Raw genomic sequence first — 21,455 nt, forward strand, 5'->3', positions numbered from 1 at the left:
GCTGAGCTGCCTTCAGGGCTGAGAGGATGAACTAGTTCTTTATTTTTAAATTCACCCTCACATAAAGTCTCAGGGCACAAAAAATACAGGTGAATATATGAACGATGCCTTATGCAGACCCTCCAATCTTCCTCTGTCCCCGAAACATCATCAGTCTAGTCTTTTCTGCCTATCCCACCCTTGTGTGTGTACCAACTCCCACCAGAACGGCCCAATGGAGGGTGAACTCGCAGAGCCGGGTACATTGCTGCATAACTACAATCTCTGTAAACCTGATGCTAGCCTGGTCTACATAGCAAGTTCCATGGCTACATAGTGAGACCAGGTAGCAGATAAACAAACAAACTGAGATTACTAACCCAGTGGTCCACTCTTTTAATGCCAGGACTTGGGAGGAGGAGGCAGGAGGATTGCTGCAACATAAAGCCAGCAGAGAGACAATGATGTCTCAACAAAATGAAACAAGCCCATCTTACAGCATCTTGGGTTTCTCTAGGCCACATTTCCAAACATCCAAATTCTTCCTAAAAACTAGTTGCTCCAAAGGCTTAAGGGCGGGGCATAGTCATGGTAATGACCACACTTTTCTGGTATCAGTTTTTTGTACTTGTTACATTGGTGTCAATATGAGAGAACACCTGACAAAAGCCACCAAAGGGAAGGACTGAGCTGTTTCAGTTTCAAGGGCTTAGTGTGGAGTCACTCTACCTTATAGCTTGGCAGACACCATCATGGAATGTCATTTATAGTGGCCAGGAAGCAGACAGAAAGGAAGAATGGGGTGAAGTATAACCTCAGATGCCTCCCCCCCAGTGTCTCAAATCATAAAAAGAAGACACAACAACAACAGACTTTCTACAGTTCCATAACCTAGGATCAAGATCTTCCTCAGTCTACTGTGAGTTCCAGCTGCTCCTCTATGGCCTCCATGGCTTGCTCAAATGAGGCTCCCTACTCAGGAGTGGCAACATGGGCATGTGTCTTAGAGGGTCCCATCAGACACCAGGGAAGGCAGCTGGTTGCAAGCAGCTTTTTTTTTTTTTTTTTTTTTTAAGATTTATTTATTATGTATACAATGTTATACAATGTTCTATCTGCATATACACCTGCAGGTCAGAAGAGGGCACCAGATCTCATTATAGATGGTTGTGAGCCACCATGTGGTTGCTGGGAATTGAATTCCAGACCTCTGAAAGAGCTCTTAACCTCTGAGCCATCTCTCCAGCCCTGCAAGCAGCTTTTACCCCTGGGCTCTCTCCCAGGCTCATCACAGCTCTTAGGAGAGCTGAAGACCAGGTGAGGACTGCAGCTGGGCCTTCTTCTAGAGCTCCTCACTAAATTCTGTTCCTTTAGAGGTTTTTGCAGATCTATGCAGTGATATGCACAGGGCTCCATGTGCCTTTTACCTGCTTCCCAGTAGAGCCTCAGACAAAAGGTCAGCAGGTGCAGGGTCAAGCTAGGAGACTGACATCAATCTGCTTCAGCATTTAACACCCATTCCATTTCATAGAGGTGCAGGTCTCGTGTGCTTGCCTCCGCTTGCACTGTAGTGCAGCATCAACACAAAACCCCCCATCATCACGGCATCAAGTGCATCACACTGTGCAGCTGTGACTCTCCAGCTTAGGAACGTGTTTTGTTTCTAGATAGGGTTGATACGTAGTCCAGGATTAATCTTCTTGCCTCAACCTCCTAATTGCTGGGATCATAGTTTTGTTTCTCTATGCCTGGCTCTCAGTAAGGCTTTCATTTTCTCCCTGCTGCCTAATACTGGTCAAACATGAAGTTCTAAGTTGCTTTTCACACATGTAGACTCTGAGGACCTCTCCTGCTGCCTAGCCCTGACCACCCAGGCTGCTCTTCTAGTTCCAGTGGATTTAGACTGGGCCCTAAGTTCAATGAGTGGTATCATTAAAAAGCAAATATTGGGTGTGGTCTCCATACCAGTAATACCAGTACTTGGGAGGCTAAGGCAGGAGGATTATGCATTTGGGCTAGTGTGGGCTACATAGTAAGACCCTGTCCACAAAGGAGGGAGAGGGGAGAGGAAGATAGAAGGGCATGGAGGCAGATGACTGATCAAGATGGAAGCAGGGATTAGAATTATGCAGGCACAAGCCAAGGCCAGCTGGGCCAACTCTGAAATGGCCCTTTCCAGAATCTGAAGGAGCAAAGTCCTGTGCCACCCGGACCACAGATTTCTGGTCTTATTTTATGTGTAGATAGCTTGCCTCTGCCCCATACTACTCTTGGGTCTCTGTCTCTGTTGTGCTTCTCCAACAGAGGCCCAGGATGGGCTATATGCTGGGCACTGTGGTAGTTGAGATTGCAGACAGTGAGCTACAAGGCCCTTGAAGGCCCAGTCAGTACCTCCTTGTTGGTCAGGGCAGATACAGAGCACCTGAACAGGAAGCATGGGAGTCAAGCTATACTTACCAGCGGCAGCCAAGGTTCCGTGTCACCTGCCATCCGGGTGCCTGTGACTCACATCACCATGGAGGGACACCTATGAGGTTCTAATTGGTTGGCAAGCCTGAAGCACCCATCCCTTAGTTTGCCTAGGCATTTTCTGTTCCTGGGTAAAGACAAGTGCCTTCTTGCTTCTAGTTCAATTAAAAACAGGAAAGAGAGAAGGGTAAGCGGGAGAGGTACCTAGCAGTGGCTGTGAGGACAAGTGGATAGCAGGGATCCTTTTCCTGTGTGTTCCTGAAGCTCTACAGGAGCTGAGGCAAGGCCCCTGGAGCAAGTAGATGCTGTGGAGCAACAGTGGTAGGCCTCAGTGGGGAGCAGGCCCAAGCTGGGAAACTTGAGGGGAGGGCTCTGTACTCCAAACCTTGGGCTCCAGCCTCAGACCTGCTTCCAGAAAGGCCTGTGATCAGGCTGCAGCACATGCCCATATGCAATCACTGTTAGATGATTGTCAACAGGAGACAGATTGTCGAGCCTCAGCAAGGGCAGGCTAGACCACACATGCAAATGTGCCAGGAAAGAGCACCCAGGAACAGAGGGAAGCTGGTTTGCTGTGCTGTCTGAGAAATGTCACTAGTCAGTGGTGACAGATGTTGGAAGATGGGAAAAATCCAGAAACAGGAGAGAATGGGGGAGAACACAGGGCAGATGTGTGCTCCAGACAGCTCAGCCTGCCATGGCAAAGCAGCTCCTCCAATGCTCTCTATGTCTAGACTCTGGACTACTGTGGGAAGGGGTCAGCAATCAAATGGTCATCAGAAGCCCAAATAGCTCTTAGGAAATGGCCAGGAGAGAAGCATGGTGTCCAGCTTAAGGCAGGGCAGGGCTGGTATCTTTCAAGTGAAGAAGCCATACACCTGGGACCTGTCACTCTTATTCACCCTACACCCACATGCACTCACTAGGTGCTCTGTGGGGCTCAGACCAACTGAAGTTGCTGGGGAACAGCCTATTACCACAGGCCCTTCACTGGAGCCCCTGGTGCCTGTGGCCCTTCTGTGACTCAAGGCAGCAGTAGCTATCTCAGAAACAGGCACCTACCAAGCTGCTGCTGCACAGCCAGTTGTGGCGCACACCTTTAGTCCCAGTACTTGGGAGGCAGAGGCAGATGGATCTCGAGTTCGAGATCAGTCTGGTCTACAAAGTGAATCCCAGGCCAGTCAGGGCTACAGAGAAACCCTGTCTCAACCCTTCCACATACACACATGCCAAAGGGGGTGGGGGTGGGGGTGGGGGAGGCTGCTGCTGCACAGGTGACTGGCTATTATGGGCTCCTACTTGTATCAAGTCCAGAGGAGGTAGGTCTAGAGGAACAGAAGGTAGACTTGAGTTTAAGCAAGCAGGGGAGAGGAGATTGCCATTGTGGACAGGGTTTCTTCCTGGAATGGAATTATAAGGAAACAGGTAATGTGATGGTTTCACCACCTTGGAAGCCTTACACACATGTGGTGGCACACTATCATTCTTTTTTTCTTTTCCTTTCAAAATTTGAGATGGGATCTTATATAGCTCAGCCTGGCTTCAAACTGCATCTGTAATTAAGTTCAAAGACCTTTGAACTTCTGATCCACTTGCCTTCACCTTTCAAATACTGCAATTACAAGTGTGCACCACTCCTGATTGCTGCATATGTTTGCAGTGCTGATGGAGCTCAGACTTGTTATGCCAAGTTCTTTGCCACCATGGCATACCCCAACCTATATTAGCAAAACGTTTTTTCTTTTATCTCCTGAAACTGGAATTACAGACTGCTATCAGTTGCCATGTGGGTGCTGGGAACTGAACCCAGGTCCTTTCAATAGGCAGCTAGTGCTCTTAGCAGCTGAGCTGGCACTCTTCTGTAGAGGTGTTTCCCCTACATGTATGAGTGTACAATGTGTGTGCAGCAATCATGTGACTTTAAATGAGCTTCCTTATGAGCTGCATTCATCCCAGTGCCTTTGAGGGGAGACCAAGTCAGGTTTTTCTTTCTCCAAGAACACCAGCTGAGGAGGAAACCAGTTTCAGAAACACATCCCTCCTGGGGTGGTCCCAGGACAATGACACTCTGCAGCTGCAGCGTGGTCCTGGGGATGGCTTTCTGGTATTAGCCAGGATCTCGGCAGCCTGTGTGACTGAGTCCCGGCTAAGGTCTGGTGGTGGTTCCCAGGACATATAGCAGCTCTGAGGAGTCTGCCCACCCCCAGGTCTCCAGGCCCCAGGGAGGCATTTTGAGGTCTGCAGAGCAGTGGCCACAAAGATGAAAGCCAGTGGTGGATAATTAATGCTCTCAGACCTGGCCTGACTACAAAACCCTTTGCAGTGGCCTGAAAGAGAAAGCCACAGACATGAGACCCGCCCTGGCCTCCAGAACGCTAGGACCTTTGAAATTATAAGACATTAGAATAAAGCTTCTGGGAAAAGGACCCCATGTTCCAGCTGCAGATCAAAACGGAATTGCTCCTGAGAGCTGAGGGCAGGCTTGCTGTTTCAGCAGCCCCACCCCAATGCAGAGGGACTCGCCCGAGTGCCAGAAGCATGACTGACCTCACCCCAGGGCAGGGGTCTCTCCAAAAGATGAGGCCTCTCGTTTCCATCTATGTTTTCACTGTACTTCTCAGGGCCGTCAGGGCCACACTAGGGCATCAGCTTCCCTGGAGACATGCTCCCCAGCCTGGAACCAGCTGGGGTCACTTTCTAGCGTGCAATGCCTAGAGGAGCAAATCGGTCCGCTTGGTGAGAAGAAAAGGCTGGTGCTAACTCCTGACTCTTCAGGTAAGTCTTGGTGAGCTGAGCCTTTGGTCAGGGCAGGGCAGAGTGGTTGCAGTCCTTGTCACCAGAGACAGGTTGCCTGCCATTCTTTTCTATATCCTGCTAAGCTGAGGCCACCTATCAGGAACAATGCCAGCAATTTAAGGTTCACATTTCCTTTGGTTGACAACTTGCTGGCGCATCCTTGATGCACAGTCAGAGGCTGCGTGCCTGGGTCGGATATTGGGTGCACTCAGTCGTGAAGCAAAGGCTGCCTTGGTGTTCGGCCCCCACAGAGCTCAGAACAGCGTTCTGGGAACATCAGGGAAGGAGCTGGCCCTCACTGTTTCCCTCAGTCAGCTGGCACTGGAGAACAACATATGGCCATTGTACCCTGCGTCCCGGCCATGCTGGCAGAGGCTAGTGTGGGGCCCGCTGCTCTGCAGGACTGTGGGCAGACCCAACACCACAAGGAAACCAAGAGCTGCTCTGCCACAAATGCTGCCATGCGTGAGAAGCCCAGCCATGGTTCTGCCGCTCTGCTGCATTTGCCCAGGCCGCCTGGCAGCAGTGTTTGCTACCTTCAGCCAGCAGCACTGTCCTCCTACTAATGAGGTGTTAATTAGCACAAATGAGTCAACCCCAGCATCCAGTCAGCAAGGGTGACAGGCACACCAAGCACAGAGAGCAATTTGGGTACCAGGTGGCACAGAATATTCCATCACTCGAGGCCAGAGGGTAGGGGGCACTTTAGGAGAGTGCCCCCAAAAGGTGAGAAAACAAAGACACAGACACTCTCATGTATTTGCAAGGACTTTTTCTCAGTGTTCCAGCTGCCTGCATTTTACAAGAGGGATGCTTTTGCTTCCTGTGACTGGTGGCCCATCCCTGTCTCATGCTGGCTGGCCCTGGGGCACATAGCCCTGTGCCCACTACCATCTGAAAGGCTGGCAGTCCTGCTCCAGCTCAGCTTCCATGTGGGCATCGTGTAGCACCTTCAGGTGTAGAAGCAGCTGCTCCAGGTTCTCCCCAGTCAGTGCTGACAAGGCGATGACCTCCTGGCCTAGGTGGGCCTGGAGCTGAGGCAGGTGGGCCTTGGCCTGCGGGAGATCTATCTTATTTGCAATGATCACATGGGACCTCTCGGACAGGCCTTCTTCATACTTCTCTAGTTCATATTTTAAGTCATCAACCTGAGTCCATGGCTCAGGCAAGGAAAGATCTACCACAATCAGGAAGAAGCGGCAACGCTCAATATGCCTGAGGAAGCTGAGCCCCAGGCCCTTGTTCAGGTGTGCGCCTCGGATGATGCCTGGGATGTCAGCCACTGCAGGAGGTAAGAGCTTACAGTTAGGCCAGGGTCATGCTCCTGGCTTCCCAGTGCCACTCTCAACCTTGGGATTAGGAGATTCCCCTTAGGGAGACCTTTTCTGGCCCAGATCTCATGTGCTACAACTTTCAAGGAACACTTGAAATTGAAGCCATTCATCCACCCCCAGGTGACTCAGCAGGCCAAGTGACACTGAGGCACCTCAGCCCTCAGGTCTGCAAAATGCTCTGAAATATTTGGGTGACAGGCACGGTGGATCAATCTAATGAGGAAGATTTAACACATTCTTGTCTCCCAGGCTTCAAACATGGTTCAAAAAAGGGAGATGGCTCCCTGCATTCTATGGATAATTTGATTATGGATACAAATCACTATCGTGCACTTTGCAGATATAAAGTGCTGTACGAATAACCTTACCAGCAGGCTTGCTATTTTTAATGGGTACATTATCTTCTGGAAAAAAGTTTTCCTCTTAAAATGGTACAGGAAAGGCTTTTAAAACCACATGCTGTCTGCATGACTGATGCCGTTCAGTTCCACAGGAGAAAATGAGGAAGGCAAGAGGCAGCCCTCTCCTCAGGCTCCAAACTCAAGATTACAATTCCCAACTGAAGAGATCAGATTTCTTGGCTGGGAGGGGAGGGATGATTTTGACAGAGAACAGACTCATTAACATTGTTTCAATCAGGGAAAACAATGTCTCATATTAAGTGGGAAGCTAAACTCAGAGGTTACATAATTGCTCTCCTGAATCACAGGGCCATTTAAACCCATCCTCTGGCAGGGTTTTGGAGGTTCTACCTGCTACCTGTTGGTGGCCTTCATAGTGAACAATCCCCACGTGTGGGTTCAAGGTGGTGAAGGGATAGGAAGCTACAGCAGGTTTTGCATTTGAAATGGCTCGAAGAAGAGAGGATTTCCCAGCATTGGGAAAACCAACCTAGAAAAAAAAAAAGCAAAAGTACTATATGACCTCATGGAGGGACAAATGCCACCAACAGCATACACATGGGGAATCAAATAGAAGTTAGCATCCTTTCCTGGACAGCAGCATGCCCTACCATCAGGGACCCTCCACTTCAGGGACCTACCATCCCAGCATGGGCCATTGTCTTGAGCTCCAGGTGGAGAACCCGCTCCTGACCTGGTTGTCCAGGAGTGCAAGTTACAGGGGCACGGTTGTCATTGGCCAGAAAAAAACGATTGCCTTTTCCTCCTGTACCTCCCAGTGCAGCGAGATACTCGTCTCCTGGGTGAGACAGGTCAGCCACGATCTCACCTCCTTCTTTCACCAAGGTACCCATAGGGACCTGAAAAGAACCACCACCATCACCACTGCCACCCCAGTCCCCCATCCCTCACCACCACCACCACCACTGCCACCCCAGCCCCCCTCTCTCTCCACCACCACCACCACCACCCCGCTATCCCCACCAAGTTCTGTTCTGTAAGTAGCCAGTAAGAGGAGGGGTGGAGCACTACTTATTTCTTTATGTTTGTTTTTTTGGAGACAGGGTTTCACTGTGTAGCCCTGGTTGTCCTGGACTCATTTTGTAGACCAGGCTGGCCTTGAACTCACAGAGATCCGCTTGCCTCTGCCTCCCCCAGAGTGCTGGGATTACAGGTGTGTGCCACCATACCTGGCTGGGCGGGGCACTGCTAATCACTCTCTTCAGCTACAGCACAAAGAAAACGTCCCAGTCCTGAAGAGACTTTATGGAGCTAGTTATATACCTAATACTGTGTAAGTGAGCTGTCATGGTAACACTTGCCTTCCAGCACTCGGGAGGCTGAGGCAGGGGGATTACAAATTCAAGGACAGCCTGGATCACACAGTGAGACCCTGTCGCGCCACACACCCACTTGCACACAGGGTTCTTCTGAAGTATTTCCACAGTATCAGACTCAACCAAGCACCAGGGAAACAACACGGGAGTGCGCGACCCTGTGTGGGTGTTGCTCTCGCCTAGACATGGGAAGAAGGTATCTTCCTGGCTCCCTCTTTAGAGTCACTCCTCTAGACCCTTGGGTCAGAAGCAACATGGCATCATACCAGTGCAAAGGCATTTGTATGGGAATATGACTCTTAAGACAGACCACTATCCACTTCTGTGTCCAGCCAAGTGCCTTTAGTTACTCCCGAACTCAGTGACTAGGACCTGAGGGAACAGTGCCCACTCCAGCTCTGCAGCTTACCTTTATGTAGAGGGTGGCACCACCTCGTCCAAAGCAGTTTTTACTGCCACCATCTTCTCCACTGAAACCCTGATACTGGGACAAGACTGAGGACAGGGACTTGACTTGCTGGTCAACTAGAGTGAGAACAAAATCTCATGTTCCTTTGTGTTAAGACACAGCCAACACAGCTGCTGAGCAGAGAACAGTGGCCTCACATACATCTGTCACCCTTGCTCTTCCCTGGCTTGGGTATACGGCTGGCCACCCTCACCCTTTGTTATACTAACCAACATAGAATATAGAATATGACCTTTTTTTTTTTTTTTTTTTTTACTTTTTGGCTTTTTTCAAGACAGAGTTTCTCTGGGTAGCCCTGGCTGTCCTAGAACTTGATTTTAGATGAAGCTGGCCTCAAACTCACAGAAATCTGCCTGCCTCTGTCTCCCAAGTGCTAGGATTAGAGGCATGCACCATTACTGCCAAGATTTTTTTTTTTTTTGGGGGGGGGTTGTTTTGTTTTGAGACAGGCTTTCATTATGTACCCTGTAGCTCTGGTTGGCCTGAAACTTGCCAAATTTGCAATAAGAAAGCATCACCACTTAAAGTGAGTGTGACTATCATCAATCACACACACACACAACCTAAGGGCCTAAGAAGATGGGGCAATGCCTGCTCTTCTAGAGGACCCAGGTTTGATTCTTAGCACTAACAGCAGCTTACAGCTGTCAGCAATTCTAGTTCCAGAAGATACGATGGCCTCTGCAGGGTACACATGTGGCACATACATATCCACTCAGGCACAGGACCTCCACACATAAAGTAATAAAAGAAACCAGCTAACTTCACTATGCTATGAAGATACTTGCACCCAGCTCCCTGAGTATTCATGCCAAGCACAGGTTCAATACAACCTGGTCCCTCTGCTGCACATTCTCACACTGTGACATGGGCTGATGGGAAACAATCTGTATTTCTGAGATTAATAATAAAATGACACCCAAAGTCTCTTGCCTCGGTACACTGATGATGAACACTCACATAATTTCTAAAAATGCTGTCTACACAGCAAGTTTGAATGCAAATGTATGACAAGATAAGACGGTGTAATCATCTTTTCCCCAGTTATTCCAAGAGCACATGCCTTTCAGGATGATATGTCCACCATTTCCTCCATCCCCACCATCAGGGCCTCCAAACTCCTTGCGGGGCTCACTGTGGAAGCAGCTCATGCCAGAGCCTCCATTTCCTCCACGGACCAGCACTCTCCGGTGATCCACAAAATGCCTTTTCTACAGAGAGCAAAAGGTACCAGAGGATGTTAGCAGCCCTTAAGCCCTTCCAGGAGGCTCAGACACATTAGCTTGCTACATGCCTCTCTACCAACACCAGAGGCTAACCTCAGGGCTCTCCAAAAGCCACAGGTAAGACTCAGCTCTTACAGCTTACCTATACCTGAGGGCTGATGTAAATCACTTCAGACAAAACAGGTGGCTGGGGTGGTACGCGCGCTTCAAAACAGAATGCAGCAATTCTAACCTAGAGAGCACAGCTTGTTTAGGAAATGTTCCCTGAACAAAGTGTCCTTCCAGCTTCTTTCAAACAAAATTGCATTGCTAAAATACCAGCTCTGTCTTTACCAGTGGAACGCTGTGGCCGCTTAGGATGGAATGAGGTGGAGTCCTTGGACAATGCCCAGGCTTTAGCTATGAGGAAAGACTACTTTCCATGGTACTACCTGAGGACTTATTTGTGAAATACAGAAAAGCAGGCATGACCCTCCTCAGGAGGGCTCTCTTTAGGCCCTTAATGCAGAACACAGTGAAAGGATAAGAATTAACCAACTGGGCTAGAGACAGGCTTCAGCAGTTAACAGCACTTGGTATTGCTGCAGAGGACCTGGGTTCGATTCCCAGCACCCACATGGCTTACAAACCTCTGTAAAACAAGTTTTGGGTTCTTTGTATGTTATATAAATATGCTTTTGTTTTAATCCCAAGTGTGGGATTTTAGTTGGGGTACAGTTTGTCCACACCTGTTAATTGTCTCACGCGGTGTGTGATCTTTGCTAGCTGGTTAACAGCCTTCCGCATGCTGCACAGAGGGACGTGGTCTAGGACTCTGAGCATAAATAGGAGGCTGAGAGAGACCGTGGAGTGTTCTGGAGTGGTGTTCAGTGTGGCATTCAGTGTTGGCGTGTGATGTGAAGCAGTTTGGAGAGACTAGAGATAGTGTGGTGGCTTGAAGTAGACAGACGGCGAGAAATGCTTGGGGTGCAGCAGCGTGGAGACTGCTGGCTGTGTCTGAGGTTCACAGAGATTGGTGTAGAGCCCTAAAAGAACCCCTTGACTCTAAATAGCCGGGAGAAGTAAAGGGGTCTGGGTCCCATCTACCCATGAACCTTTTCTCTCTTCTACTTAAGGTTGGGAGTTCAGTGGAAAGGAAGTAGAGGCCTAACCACCCCAAATAAAGTAGAGTTAAGAAAAAGGCTGCCACGGGTGCCTTTGTGCTACAAACATCTGTAACTCCAATCCCAGGACATCCAAAGTGCTCTTCTAGCCTTTGTGGGCACCAGGCACGCAGGCGGTACACATATATATATACTGGCAAAACACTCACACATATTAGTACACATCAGCTCATACTTCAGCTATACTTTCCTTTTTCCATCCCCAGCACTGGATTTTAAAAATACTTTATTATTTTTGTGTATGTGTGTGTGTCTGAATAAATGCGTATGTACCGTGTGTATGCAATGCCTGTGCCAGATCCCCTGGAACTGGAATTACAGGCAGTTGTGAGCTACTCTGTGGCTGCTGAGAACGAAAGCAAGTCCTCTTGAAGAATAATAAGTGTTCTTAACCACTAAACCATTACTCTAGTCCCCAGGATTGGATTGTTTTTAAGAAAAAAAGAAGCCCAGCCTGGTGTAGAGCTCAGCAGTACAGCATTAACTCACAACGTGCAAAGTCCTGCAAGGCGCTGGATTTGATGCCTCATACCACAAAACAAATATAGAATCCCCCAAACCCTAGGATTCCTTGCAGTACCATGAAAAAAAAACCCCCACAAGCTGCTACTTAAAAAACAATGCAAACTGCACTGTACCAACCAAAACAGAATCCACCTCACAGGGAAAAGCACAGGTTGGGCACCATCCGCAAGGACCCAGCATAAGTATGAGCCGCCAGGAAGGGCGAGCCCTGAGCTCCATGCTGAGTCCCTCAGCCTGGCTACCAAAGTTCTTTTCCCTAAGAAGCATGCCTTTTTCTCAGCTGCTCATCTGGAGCGCCTCCATTGAGGTAGAAACAAGGTGAGTCCTAATGTGTAACTTCTTTAGTCAAAGATTATCAAAGAATAGCCTGTGGCAGTGGTGCGCATGCCTTTAGTCCCAGCATTTTGGAGGCAGAGGCAGACAGATCTCTGTGAGAGGCTAGCCTGGTCTACAGAGTGAGTTCTAGAACAGCCAGGACTACACAGAGAACTCTGTCTTGAAAAAACAAAAACAAAACAAGACCATAAAAGGTTCTGGCAAGCAGAACAGAAACTCCCTGTAAGGGCTAGGGAACGAGAAAGTATGCCTCAAGCGTGCAACAGCTTGGGTTTGATTCCTCGGAGCCCACATTAAAGACCTTCTGTGGTGGCATGTGACACAGAGCTGTATGGCAGAGAGCAGGGGACAGGGGTGGCTCACTGGACAGCCTAGCTACTACGGCTGGTGAGACGTAGGCCAGCATGAGAAGCCCTGTCTCAGGTCCTAAGGGTGACACACAGACTGTCCTCTGGTCTTCATATACGTACTTACAAAGGTACCTGCACACACACGTACCTCCCTGCATTAAACAAATGAACAACAAACCAACCAATAACATCTTGTTCATCATAAGCCTTAAAGAACTTAAAACTACAGATATACCCAGTCCTCAGGTTCAAAACAGAACACGAATTAAAAAACAGCTAACTGCAAATAATAAAGGAAATGCTCGTAAAAGTACTGTTAGGAGAACTGGGCATGGTAGTGCATGCCTGTAATCTTTCCACAAGGAAGGTGGAAACAGGAGGATCAGGAATTTAAAGGGTACCTGGATGACATTAGCTCCTGCTTCAAAAAAGTTAAATAAAGTTTTAGGGCTGGGATTTATTTCAGTGGTAGAGTACTTCAGTGGTGGCAAAAAGCCCTGGGTTCTATCCCAATACCCCAATGAATCAACCCAATCTGGCCGTAGCTCCACCTGGGCTGATGTGTTGCTGACAAGCCTTTGGTCCACAGGCCCCTCTTCCAGAGCTCCATTCATTCCTCCATAGCAGTCAGGGCAAGCCGTGGTGGATAAAGAATGCAGAGGCTGGTGCTGGAAAGATGGCCCAGCAGTTAAACAGTTCTTGCTGCTCTGACAGAAAACCCAGGCTTGGGTCACAGCATCTACATCAGGCAGTACACAACTGTCTGTAACTCCAAGGGATCCGACCCTTTACACCGACCTCCATGAGTACCCTCCATCTCCCCACACACAGAAAGAAAGACGGTGAGAGGGAGGGAGAGAGAGGGAAGGGGAGGGAAGAAACTCAAAGGTGTCCTCCCTGGGCTGACACTTACCAGTTTTTTCTCTGACAGTAGCTTCTTTCCAGGGGCCTCCCGGTGCTTAGCATGGCTTACAAAGCCCAAGGAGAGCAATCTAGATGATGCATGCAGTGGAAGGAGCTGGCTGGGCTTGAGGCCAGCCCATGTGGATGAAGCCCACTTTGAAACACCCTCCAACACAGTGGAAGACCTTGCCAGAAGCATGGTAGGTATCACGGCCCTAACAAAAACATCAGAAGGATCCAGTAAGACACTTGTGTTAAACATGAACTTCAGACTATAGCTAGAGCAGCGCCTGGCACACAGCAGAATCCGGAATGGTGTCAGAGAAAACAAGTAGACCGAAGAACTGATCTGTTGGACCCCAGAGTGCATGGAGCTTCTAGTGTCCACCAGCATATCCTCGTTCAGGACAGCATCTGTGCACACAGGATTTAGATAATTAAGTCTCTTGCAATGGTGACTGAATCTCCCTGGAGAATACAAGGTACCTGCTTGGTGAGATTATTAAAAGGGAATTTAAACCTCAAGTCAGAACTCCAAAGTAAAAAAACACTCATTTGCTAAATTGTTACTGAAGAGTGTGCTCTTGGGCAGCTTAAACCTATTAAACTGGAACACAAGAATACCAAACAATGGCACCCACACACCCAAAGGTCACCTTTGCAACTGCTGCCTCAGTCTCCTCACCTGAAAGTGAAAAGGCCGGGCAAGGACAGGCCAACCCACATGGGTGCACCACAGCTTCTGTCCTACTGTGAACACAATGAGCAGTATCTGTGTGGTCTCAGTCCTCTGTTCCTCACACAGCTCCACACAGCTCCCATCCTTCTAATTTCCTGAGAGATGAGAGTGATGGGGCATCTGACCCAAAGCCACCGAGCCAGAGTGGCCTCTGCTCTAATGAGGTGACGTGCGCTCCTGCAGCCTCAGGGTGGGGACTGGTTTCCACAAAGAACAGCCAGCACTGAAGCCTGAACTTCCACCACATAGTCTGCAGCACACGGAGGCAGCTAGGGACATAAAGGTATGCCCCTATGAGAGCACATCCACAAAACCTTAGGCTATGGGAGAACTGGGCCATACTCTGCCTCCACAAGGAAGAACACTCCTGGGTGCCGGCCTTTCTGCCTGGCTACTTCATAAGGACCTAGGAAGGCACCTTAAATCCTGCTCCTCCATACACCACCAGTTTATTATTTTATGCACATTCTTCCTAGGTCAGTGCATAAGCTATTGGCAGTACTCAGTTTGAGACTCCAAATGATTGTAGTGTGGCCAGCAGAAGTCTAGCCTGGAGTTTCAGGTCCTCCTGGCTTGTGCTGTGCGTCTCAGAACAATGACCCTAGCCAAGTCTTCCACTAGCACAGCCCTGCAGACAGCCTCACCTCTAGAAACCATCAGACCCTTATCTAGATGCTGTGTGACACTGCTGTCTCCAGACCTTTGATGGATACAGCTGGGAATGCACAGACACCCTTGCTCCCCCCTCCTCCCCCCACGTTCCATTTTTACACCTTTAGTCAGGTGTATACCTGCACCTGTCTGCCTGCAAACATACCCTCATGCACACACACACAACACAGTACTGTGGGAAATTAAAAGTTCACATAGTGTGGTGCTTTGAATGAAAATGGCCCCACAGACTCAGGGAGTAGCACTATGAGGAGGTGTAGCCTTCTTGGAGGAAGTGTGTCCCTGGTGGGTGGGCTGTGAGGTTTCAGAAGCACGAGCCAGGCCCAGTGGTTCATCCACTTTTTCTGCTGCCTGTAGATCCAGACACAGAACTCCCAGCTACCTCTATAGTACCATGTCTGCCTGCATGCCACCATGCTTTCCACCGTGCCAATACTGGACTAAACCTCTAAACTGTAAGCCAGTCCCAATTAAATGTTTTCTTTTTTAAGAGTTGCTGTGGCCATGGTGCTTCTTCACAGCAACAGAAACCTAAGAGACACAGACACATCCAGTCCTGTAGTCTATTCTAGTGTCACTTAGATGTTCTTTCTGTCTTGGTAGCTTCCTTTCTCCTTATAGTTTTTCTTTACGTGTCCAGTAACAAGCCCAGCCTCACGGCCCTTCCCCTCCTCTCCTCATGCTGGGCCACCACTCCATGTGGACACCCTCCTCCTCCTATCCCCACCCCCTGCTTTCGTCAGGGTTTCTCCGTATAGCCCTAGTTGTCCTGGACTCACAAACCAGGCTGGCCTTGAATTCACAGAAATCCGCCTGCGTCTGCCTCCCAAGTGCTGGGATTAGAGGTGTACACCACCACGCCTGGCATTATCTCTCTTATTAAAGCTTTTTTATTTTTTAATTTTAAAAAATGAATTACTTAAAAATTTATTACTTTATTTTGTTCTAGAAGTATGGGTGTTTTGCTTACCTGTATGTGTATGTACATGTACACCAGTTCCTGTGGATGCAGAAATGGATATCAGATCCCTTGAAACTGGAATTACAGACAGTTGTGAGCTGCTAGGTGGGTCCTGGGAATGAAACCCTAGTCTTTGTTTTGAGTTGAGGTTTCTCTGTGTAACAGCCTGGACTCACTTTGTAGACCATGCTGGCCTCGAACTCACACAGATCTGCCTACCTCTGTACCTCTACCAGAGTGCTAGGATTAATGGGGTATACCACCATGCCCAGCAGAATCCTAGTCTTTTAAGAACAGCCATACTTTTAACCACTGAGCCCTCTGAAAATTTTTTTTGTTTTTGTTTTAATTTCTCCCAATGTCAGGGACTGGACCAGGGCCCATGTACTCAAGGAAAATAGCCTACCACTGAGCTACAAACCCAGCCCTCCTATGAAAGTATTCTTTTTAAAGTAAATTACTTTGGAACAACTAGAGTTACAGAGAAAGGACAAAGGAATTCCTATATTCTTCACATGTGATACTCTGAAACTCAATAGCTTGTGTGAAATGGACATATCTTTTCTTTTTTAAAAAATTATTTTGTGAGATAGGTTTTTTTTTTTTTTTTTTTTTTAAAGACTGCAGGTTTTTGTAGGACTAAAGGTGTGCACCACCACCACCTGGCAACTAAAAGGACATATCTTTAAAGATTCGAACAAACAGCCTTACATCTGCTCAAGAAATCATATTTTCTAGAAAACGATACTCCCAAACTTGAGACTTGGTAGTACATTCCTGGTAAATGCTATCAAGAAACAACTCCAAACTTAGATATACGAGATCACTATCCAATCAACTTTACAAGGTTGGTGTGGTTCTAGACCAAAACCTAGCTTTCACATGAAGCAAAATCAAAGGCCAGTACCCCCAGGACAACATGCTGCTCTGAGGACCTGGACTAGTAACTAGCAGGGTCTGCTATGGGAGCACAAAGGTGCCTCTGCAGCTGGATCCTGGCTGGTGTGCTATGGCACATGGTTGGGACCTTCTTGACACCCAGTATGGAAACCAATGCTTCAGCAAACAGGATAGAAAAGGAATGTCACTTGGCACAGGGCAAGTGGCCAGACCTAAGCTGATGCCACACTTTATACAGGAAAGCATGAGTGGTATCTCTGAGACCTAGGGAAGGCAGAAATGCCCATGAGCATGCTTTAAAAAAAAAAAGAGGAAGCTGTGGGGCTAGAGATGGCTGAGCAATCATGAATGTGCACTGCTCTTGCAGAGGACCCAATTGAATCAGGCAGCTTAACCATTTGTAGCTCCAGGTCCAGGAACTCAAACACCTTGTACTAAGCTCCACACAAATCTGCTCTTTGCATATACACCCACAGGCAGACAGACAAACATACATATAAAAATTAAAAAAAAAAAAAAAGTTTTTTTTTTTTTCTTTAAGAGGAGAAGTTAAAGTGCTAGTGCTTGCAGGGGAGAAGACTGACCACACACACACACAAAACAACAAAACAAAACAGGGAAATTCATAAAACAACATACAGGGTTTAGAATATCAAGTATTCTTATATGCCAGCTGCAAACAACTAGAAATTAAAGCTACAAAGCAATCCCTTTGCTAGTCATGGTGGTGCACACCTTCAGTCCCAGCACTTGGGAGGCAGAAGCAGACAGATATACCTGAGTTTAAGGCTATCCTGGTCCACAGAGAGAGTTCCAGGACAGCCAGGGCTGCACAGAGAAACCCTGTCTCAAAACAAAAAGAACAAAAGAAAAGAAAAGAGGGGGGCAATCCTCTTTATCCAGTGCCAAATATGAAAAGCACTTGAAGGTAAATTAAAAATACATTTAAGAGAAGTATTTTATGAGGGGCTAGAGAGATGGCTCAGCAGTTAAGAGCACTGGCTGCTCTTCCAGAGGACCTGAGTTCAATTCCCAGCACCCACCATAGCAGCTCACAACTGTCTGCAACTCCAGTTCCAGGGAATCTGACACACATGCAGGCAAAACAGCAATGCAAATAAATTTTTAAAAATTTAAAATTATTTTACGAGTGTTTTGCTCACATGCGTGTATGTGTACCACACGAACACCCAGGGCCCCCGTAGGCCAGAGGTGGGCATCAGATTCCCTGGAGCTGGAGTTTTACATTGCCGTTTTGGGAACTGAATCTGGGTCCTCTGCAAGTGTAACACGTGTGCCTGACCACTGTATCACCACTCCAGCCCACCTGAAGATAAATTAATATCACATGAGCCAGATGTGGTAGCTTATGCCTGTAATCCTGGCATGTGGAAGCTGAGGGAAGAAGGCGTTCCTTGATTTTGAGGCCAGTCTCAGCTATGTAAAGATTTCCATGTTCTAGACTACAGACTAAGGGTATCTACATAAACAAAGCAGCCAGGTCTGTTGGTGTGGCGAATCTCCATAGCTTTGGTTTCAGCACTGCAGGATAGAGGCAAACAGTTCTCTGTGATCCAGGCCAGCCAAGGCTATATGGTGAGACCTTGTCCCAAAACCATCCCCCCCACCCCCCTAGCAATGGAGACGTGCAGGCAGTTCAAGACTAGTCTCAGCAACACAGTGTCAGGCCAACCAGAGATACCAGAGACACTGCCTCAAAAACCAACAAACCAGTCAAACCAAACAAAGCAAGTGGCAGCCAGCTGTTCCAGCCCTACTGTACAACTTGTAGAATTCTGTTCCTGTTAAAGTGGTTTCCTGGAATTAACTCATTCTGTCTACATAAAAATTCCATGAAGCAAATTCTTTCATCAATCCCATTTTACAGTGGAAGACACTGAATCAAAGAACAAAAACATAACCCATCAAGGTCCTGAGCTACTACACGGGAGGGTAGGAATGTAGTAGGAACACAGTGGGGCAAGGAAAAAAAAGCGTAACTCCTGGCTCTGCTGTGGGCACTTGCAGGCAAACTGGCAGCTAGATCTGGGAGGCACAGGCTGTTCATCATCCCAGCACTGCTGGAGCCAAACCCAAAGGTCAGGAACAGCTGCAAAGCCACCTGGAGCCCTGACTCAGAATTGGGTCTGCTTTAGCATATTTTCTTTTTTCTGTGCTTCCTGTTTTTTCCCCTTTTTTTTGGGGGGGGGGGGTGGGGGGGGGTGGTTTTGGGACAAGGTCTCACCATATAGCCTTGGCTGGCCTGGATCACAGAGAACTGTTTGCCTCTATCCTGCAAGTGCTGAAACCGAAGGTGTGTGCCACCACAGCCCACTCCTTTTCCCATTTTCAATTTGTGTGTAGACTCTGAGTGATGTGGCTCCCTGCCAGTGAATAAATTCAATGTCTTTCCCATTGCTGTTCAGTCTCTAATTGTCTCCCTAACGCTATTTCTGCACTGTCTCTTCCAGTGTCTACTATCCACCTGGGACTGGCAAAGATAAATTTAAATAAAATGGGGGCTGAGGAAATGACTCAGTGGGCAAGAATCCGTGCTGTGTAAGCATTAAGACTTGTGCTGGGACTCCACCATTCATTTAAGAAGCTGGGCTGACCACGTACCTGTAACCACACATACTACAGGGAGGCTGAGATACGAAGATCCATGGGGCTTTGCTGGCTGCCTGGCTGGCTCCAGACTCAGTGAGAAACCTGGCTACAAAGGAATAAGAGAGTGACAGAATAAGAATTAGGAAGGTCGAGCAGGACACCTAATGTTCTCTTAGCCACACACGTGCACGTGAGTGTGGAGATGCATGAGCATGCACACTCACGAAATAGTAAATAAAGTCTAAGTACCTAGTTCTTCAGTACTACACGTAGGGCTACACCAGGCGGGCTACATCAGGACACTGCCATCTCAGAAAGTCCTAGTGGGCAGGTAGCTGCACACACACACACACCAGCAGAGGGAGCCTAGAGGAGTGTGCTCGCTTCCCTTCTAACAGTGCCTTTGCTGGGCCAGGAAGTCAATCAGGGTCTGGAGCCTGACAGCCAGATGGTGCTGCAGTGTGAAGGGCTTCACACCACACACGGGTCATGTCACTGCTGCTACGAAGGTTGCTGAGCTCCTGGCTACTGTCCACAAGAGGTACTCCTAGGAATCTTCTGTACTGATTGCAGCTCAACTGACTGTATAGCTAGGGTTAGAAACATATGCCACAGATACCTCCACTGAAAACAACAACAACAAAAGACAATGCATCCTGGGAGAGGGGATACAGCTCACTTGGTAGAATGCTTGCTTTCCTATCACACACAGAGCCCGGGGTTTGACCCCGAGAATCACATAAACCAGGCATGCCAGCATTTACTTGTATCTGTAGCACTCAGGAAGTGGAGGCAGCAAGATCAGAAAACCCAAGTCATCCTCTATTGCATAGCAAGTTCAAGGCCAGACAGGGAGAGATACATGAAAACCTGTATTTTACAAAAGAGAAAGGAGGGGTTGGGAACTTAGCTCAGTGGTAGAGCAAGTGCAGGGCAGCACTCAGGAGGCTAGCAGATTTCTGTGGGTTCCAGGCCAGCCTGGTCTACAGAATGAGTTCCAGGCAGGCCTAGGCTATACAGAGAAACTGTCTCAAAAAAAAAAAAAAAAAAATGTTGAGAAATGTTTCCATTTCTTCAGTGTTGTTCTTTTATAGGATAACCACCTGAGAATGCTGTATGCTTACCCAACACTTATCCTTCAATTGGTTCATAGTATTTACACTTAACTAACTTCATTCTAAGCATTTGTTTTCACTTTGCTACAGGAATATTAAATCCCCGCAGGGGCATTACTGTTTCTGCTACATACTGTTACACTTCATTACATATATTTGTGATCTATTTTGTTTTTCATGTGGAAAATATTTAGAAACCAGAGTACCATTTTGCCACTTGACAATTCACATTTCATGTTTTTTTTTTTCACTTAATTACATGTCATTCATAGAGAAAAATGTGTCCCTGCTGTGTGTGGTGGCATATGCCTTTAATCCCAGCACTTCTGGAAGCCAGCCAGGGTTACATAGGGAGAGCTCGTCTCAAAAACAAAATAAACCATGCGTTCCTTTCAACAACGCTGCTGTCTGGCGCCTGCCCTGTGGGGCCTTGTCAGACAGGCGGACTGGAGGGACAGGTGACCCCTCCCCAAGCATTCACAGTCCCCAGGCTGGTTCACAGTGCTGGCAGGGAAGCCTGACAGCTCCGTAACTGTTCCCGCGCTAGTCCTTTTTAGGATCCTGAGTACAGGAACAGCAGGAACAAAGCTATCTGCTCTGGCAGAGCACCAGCCCAGACACATCTCTATTCCGCACAGTGTGCGGAATATTTCTTTACCTGATCTTTATAAATAGTGGAGGCTGGGACTCAGGGTACACCCCGCGGCTCCCACAGCTTACAAGCGAGCCTCTACCGAAGGATTTCCAAATGAGTTGGGCAAGGGGAAGTTTTTTTCACTGTTTTCCAATCATGGTCTCGCTATGTAGCCTAGATGGGCCTCGAATTCCTCCGGTTTCAGTTTCCGGTGTGCTAAGATTGCAGGCATGAGCCACCACGCTCTAGCTAAGCACAAATCTTTCAGAACACAACCTTCTGTGGCTCAGGTCGGAGGCTCTCCTCATTAGAGTGTAAGCCAAAGCACTCATTACTCGCCGCCAGCTAGCCCGCCGCCCGTGGCCGTATAACGCACCCCTGGGGATCGCCTCATCCGGATCCACCGGCTCCCGGCAGCTACCACGTCCGGTCGCTGGACTACTTCCGGGGCGGGCTCCGACCGAGCCTGCGCAATGCACCGGAAGGCGCGGCGGCACCGCCCCGAAGCCCGCGATGCGTCTGGCTCCGAAGCATGT

General features: G+C 48.3%; 1 protein-coding gene across 12 annotated transcripts; it reads right to left on the reverse strand.

The window, feature by feature from the left end:
• Positions 1-5,999: 5,999 nt before the first annotated feature.
• Positions 6,000-21,409, reverse strand: Mtg2 (mitochondrial ribosome associated GTPase 2). 12 transcript variants are annotated; one of them, XM_055596004.1, is made up of 11 exons: positions 21,296-21,326; positions 19,935-20,040; positions 19,183-19,276; positions 15,670-15,699; positions 13,299-13,503; positions 12,937-13,053; positions 9,849-9,996; positions 8,726-8,841; positions 7,621-7,839; positions 7,331-7,469; positions 6,000-6,526 (listed from the first exon to the last, which is right to left on the reverse strand). In XM_055596004.1, exons 3-11 carry the CDS (start codon positions 19,194-19,196, stop codon positions 6,132-6,134), a joined length of 1,383 nt encoding a protein of 460 aa, XP_055451979.1. In that variant the 5' UTR covers positions 19,197-19,276; positions 19,935-20,040; positions 21,296-21,326; the 3' UTR covers positions 6,000-6,131. The 12 variants fall into 12 exon arrangements, with proteins under 12 accessions (XP_055451979.1, XP_055451976.1, XP_055451982.1 ...); XM_055596001.1 differs by lacking the exon at positions 19,935-20,040 and having other exon boundaries at positions 21,296-21,409; XM_055596007.1 differs by lacking the exon at positions 19,935-20,040 and having other exon boundaries at positions 7,338-7,469; positions 19,183-19,272; positions 21,196-21,409.
• Between the last annotated feature and the right edge of the window lie 46 nt (positions 21,410-21,455).

Source organism: Psammomys obesus, unplaced genomic scaffold, assembly GCF_907164565.1.
Source record: "Psammomys obesus unplaced genomic scaffold, mPsaObe1.curated_primary_1811, whole genome shotgun sequence".
In the NCBI taxonomy this organism is placed as follows: domain Eukaryota; kingdom Metazoa; phylum Chordata; class Mammalia; order Rodentia; family Muridae; genus Psammomys; species Psammomys obesus.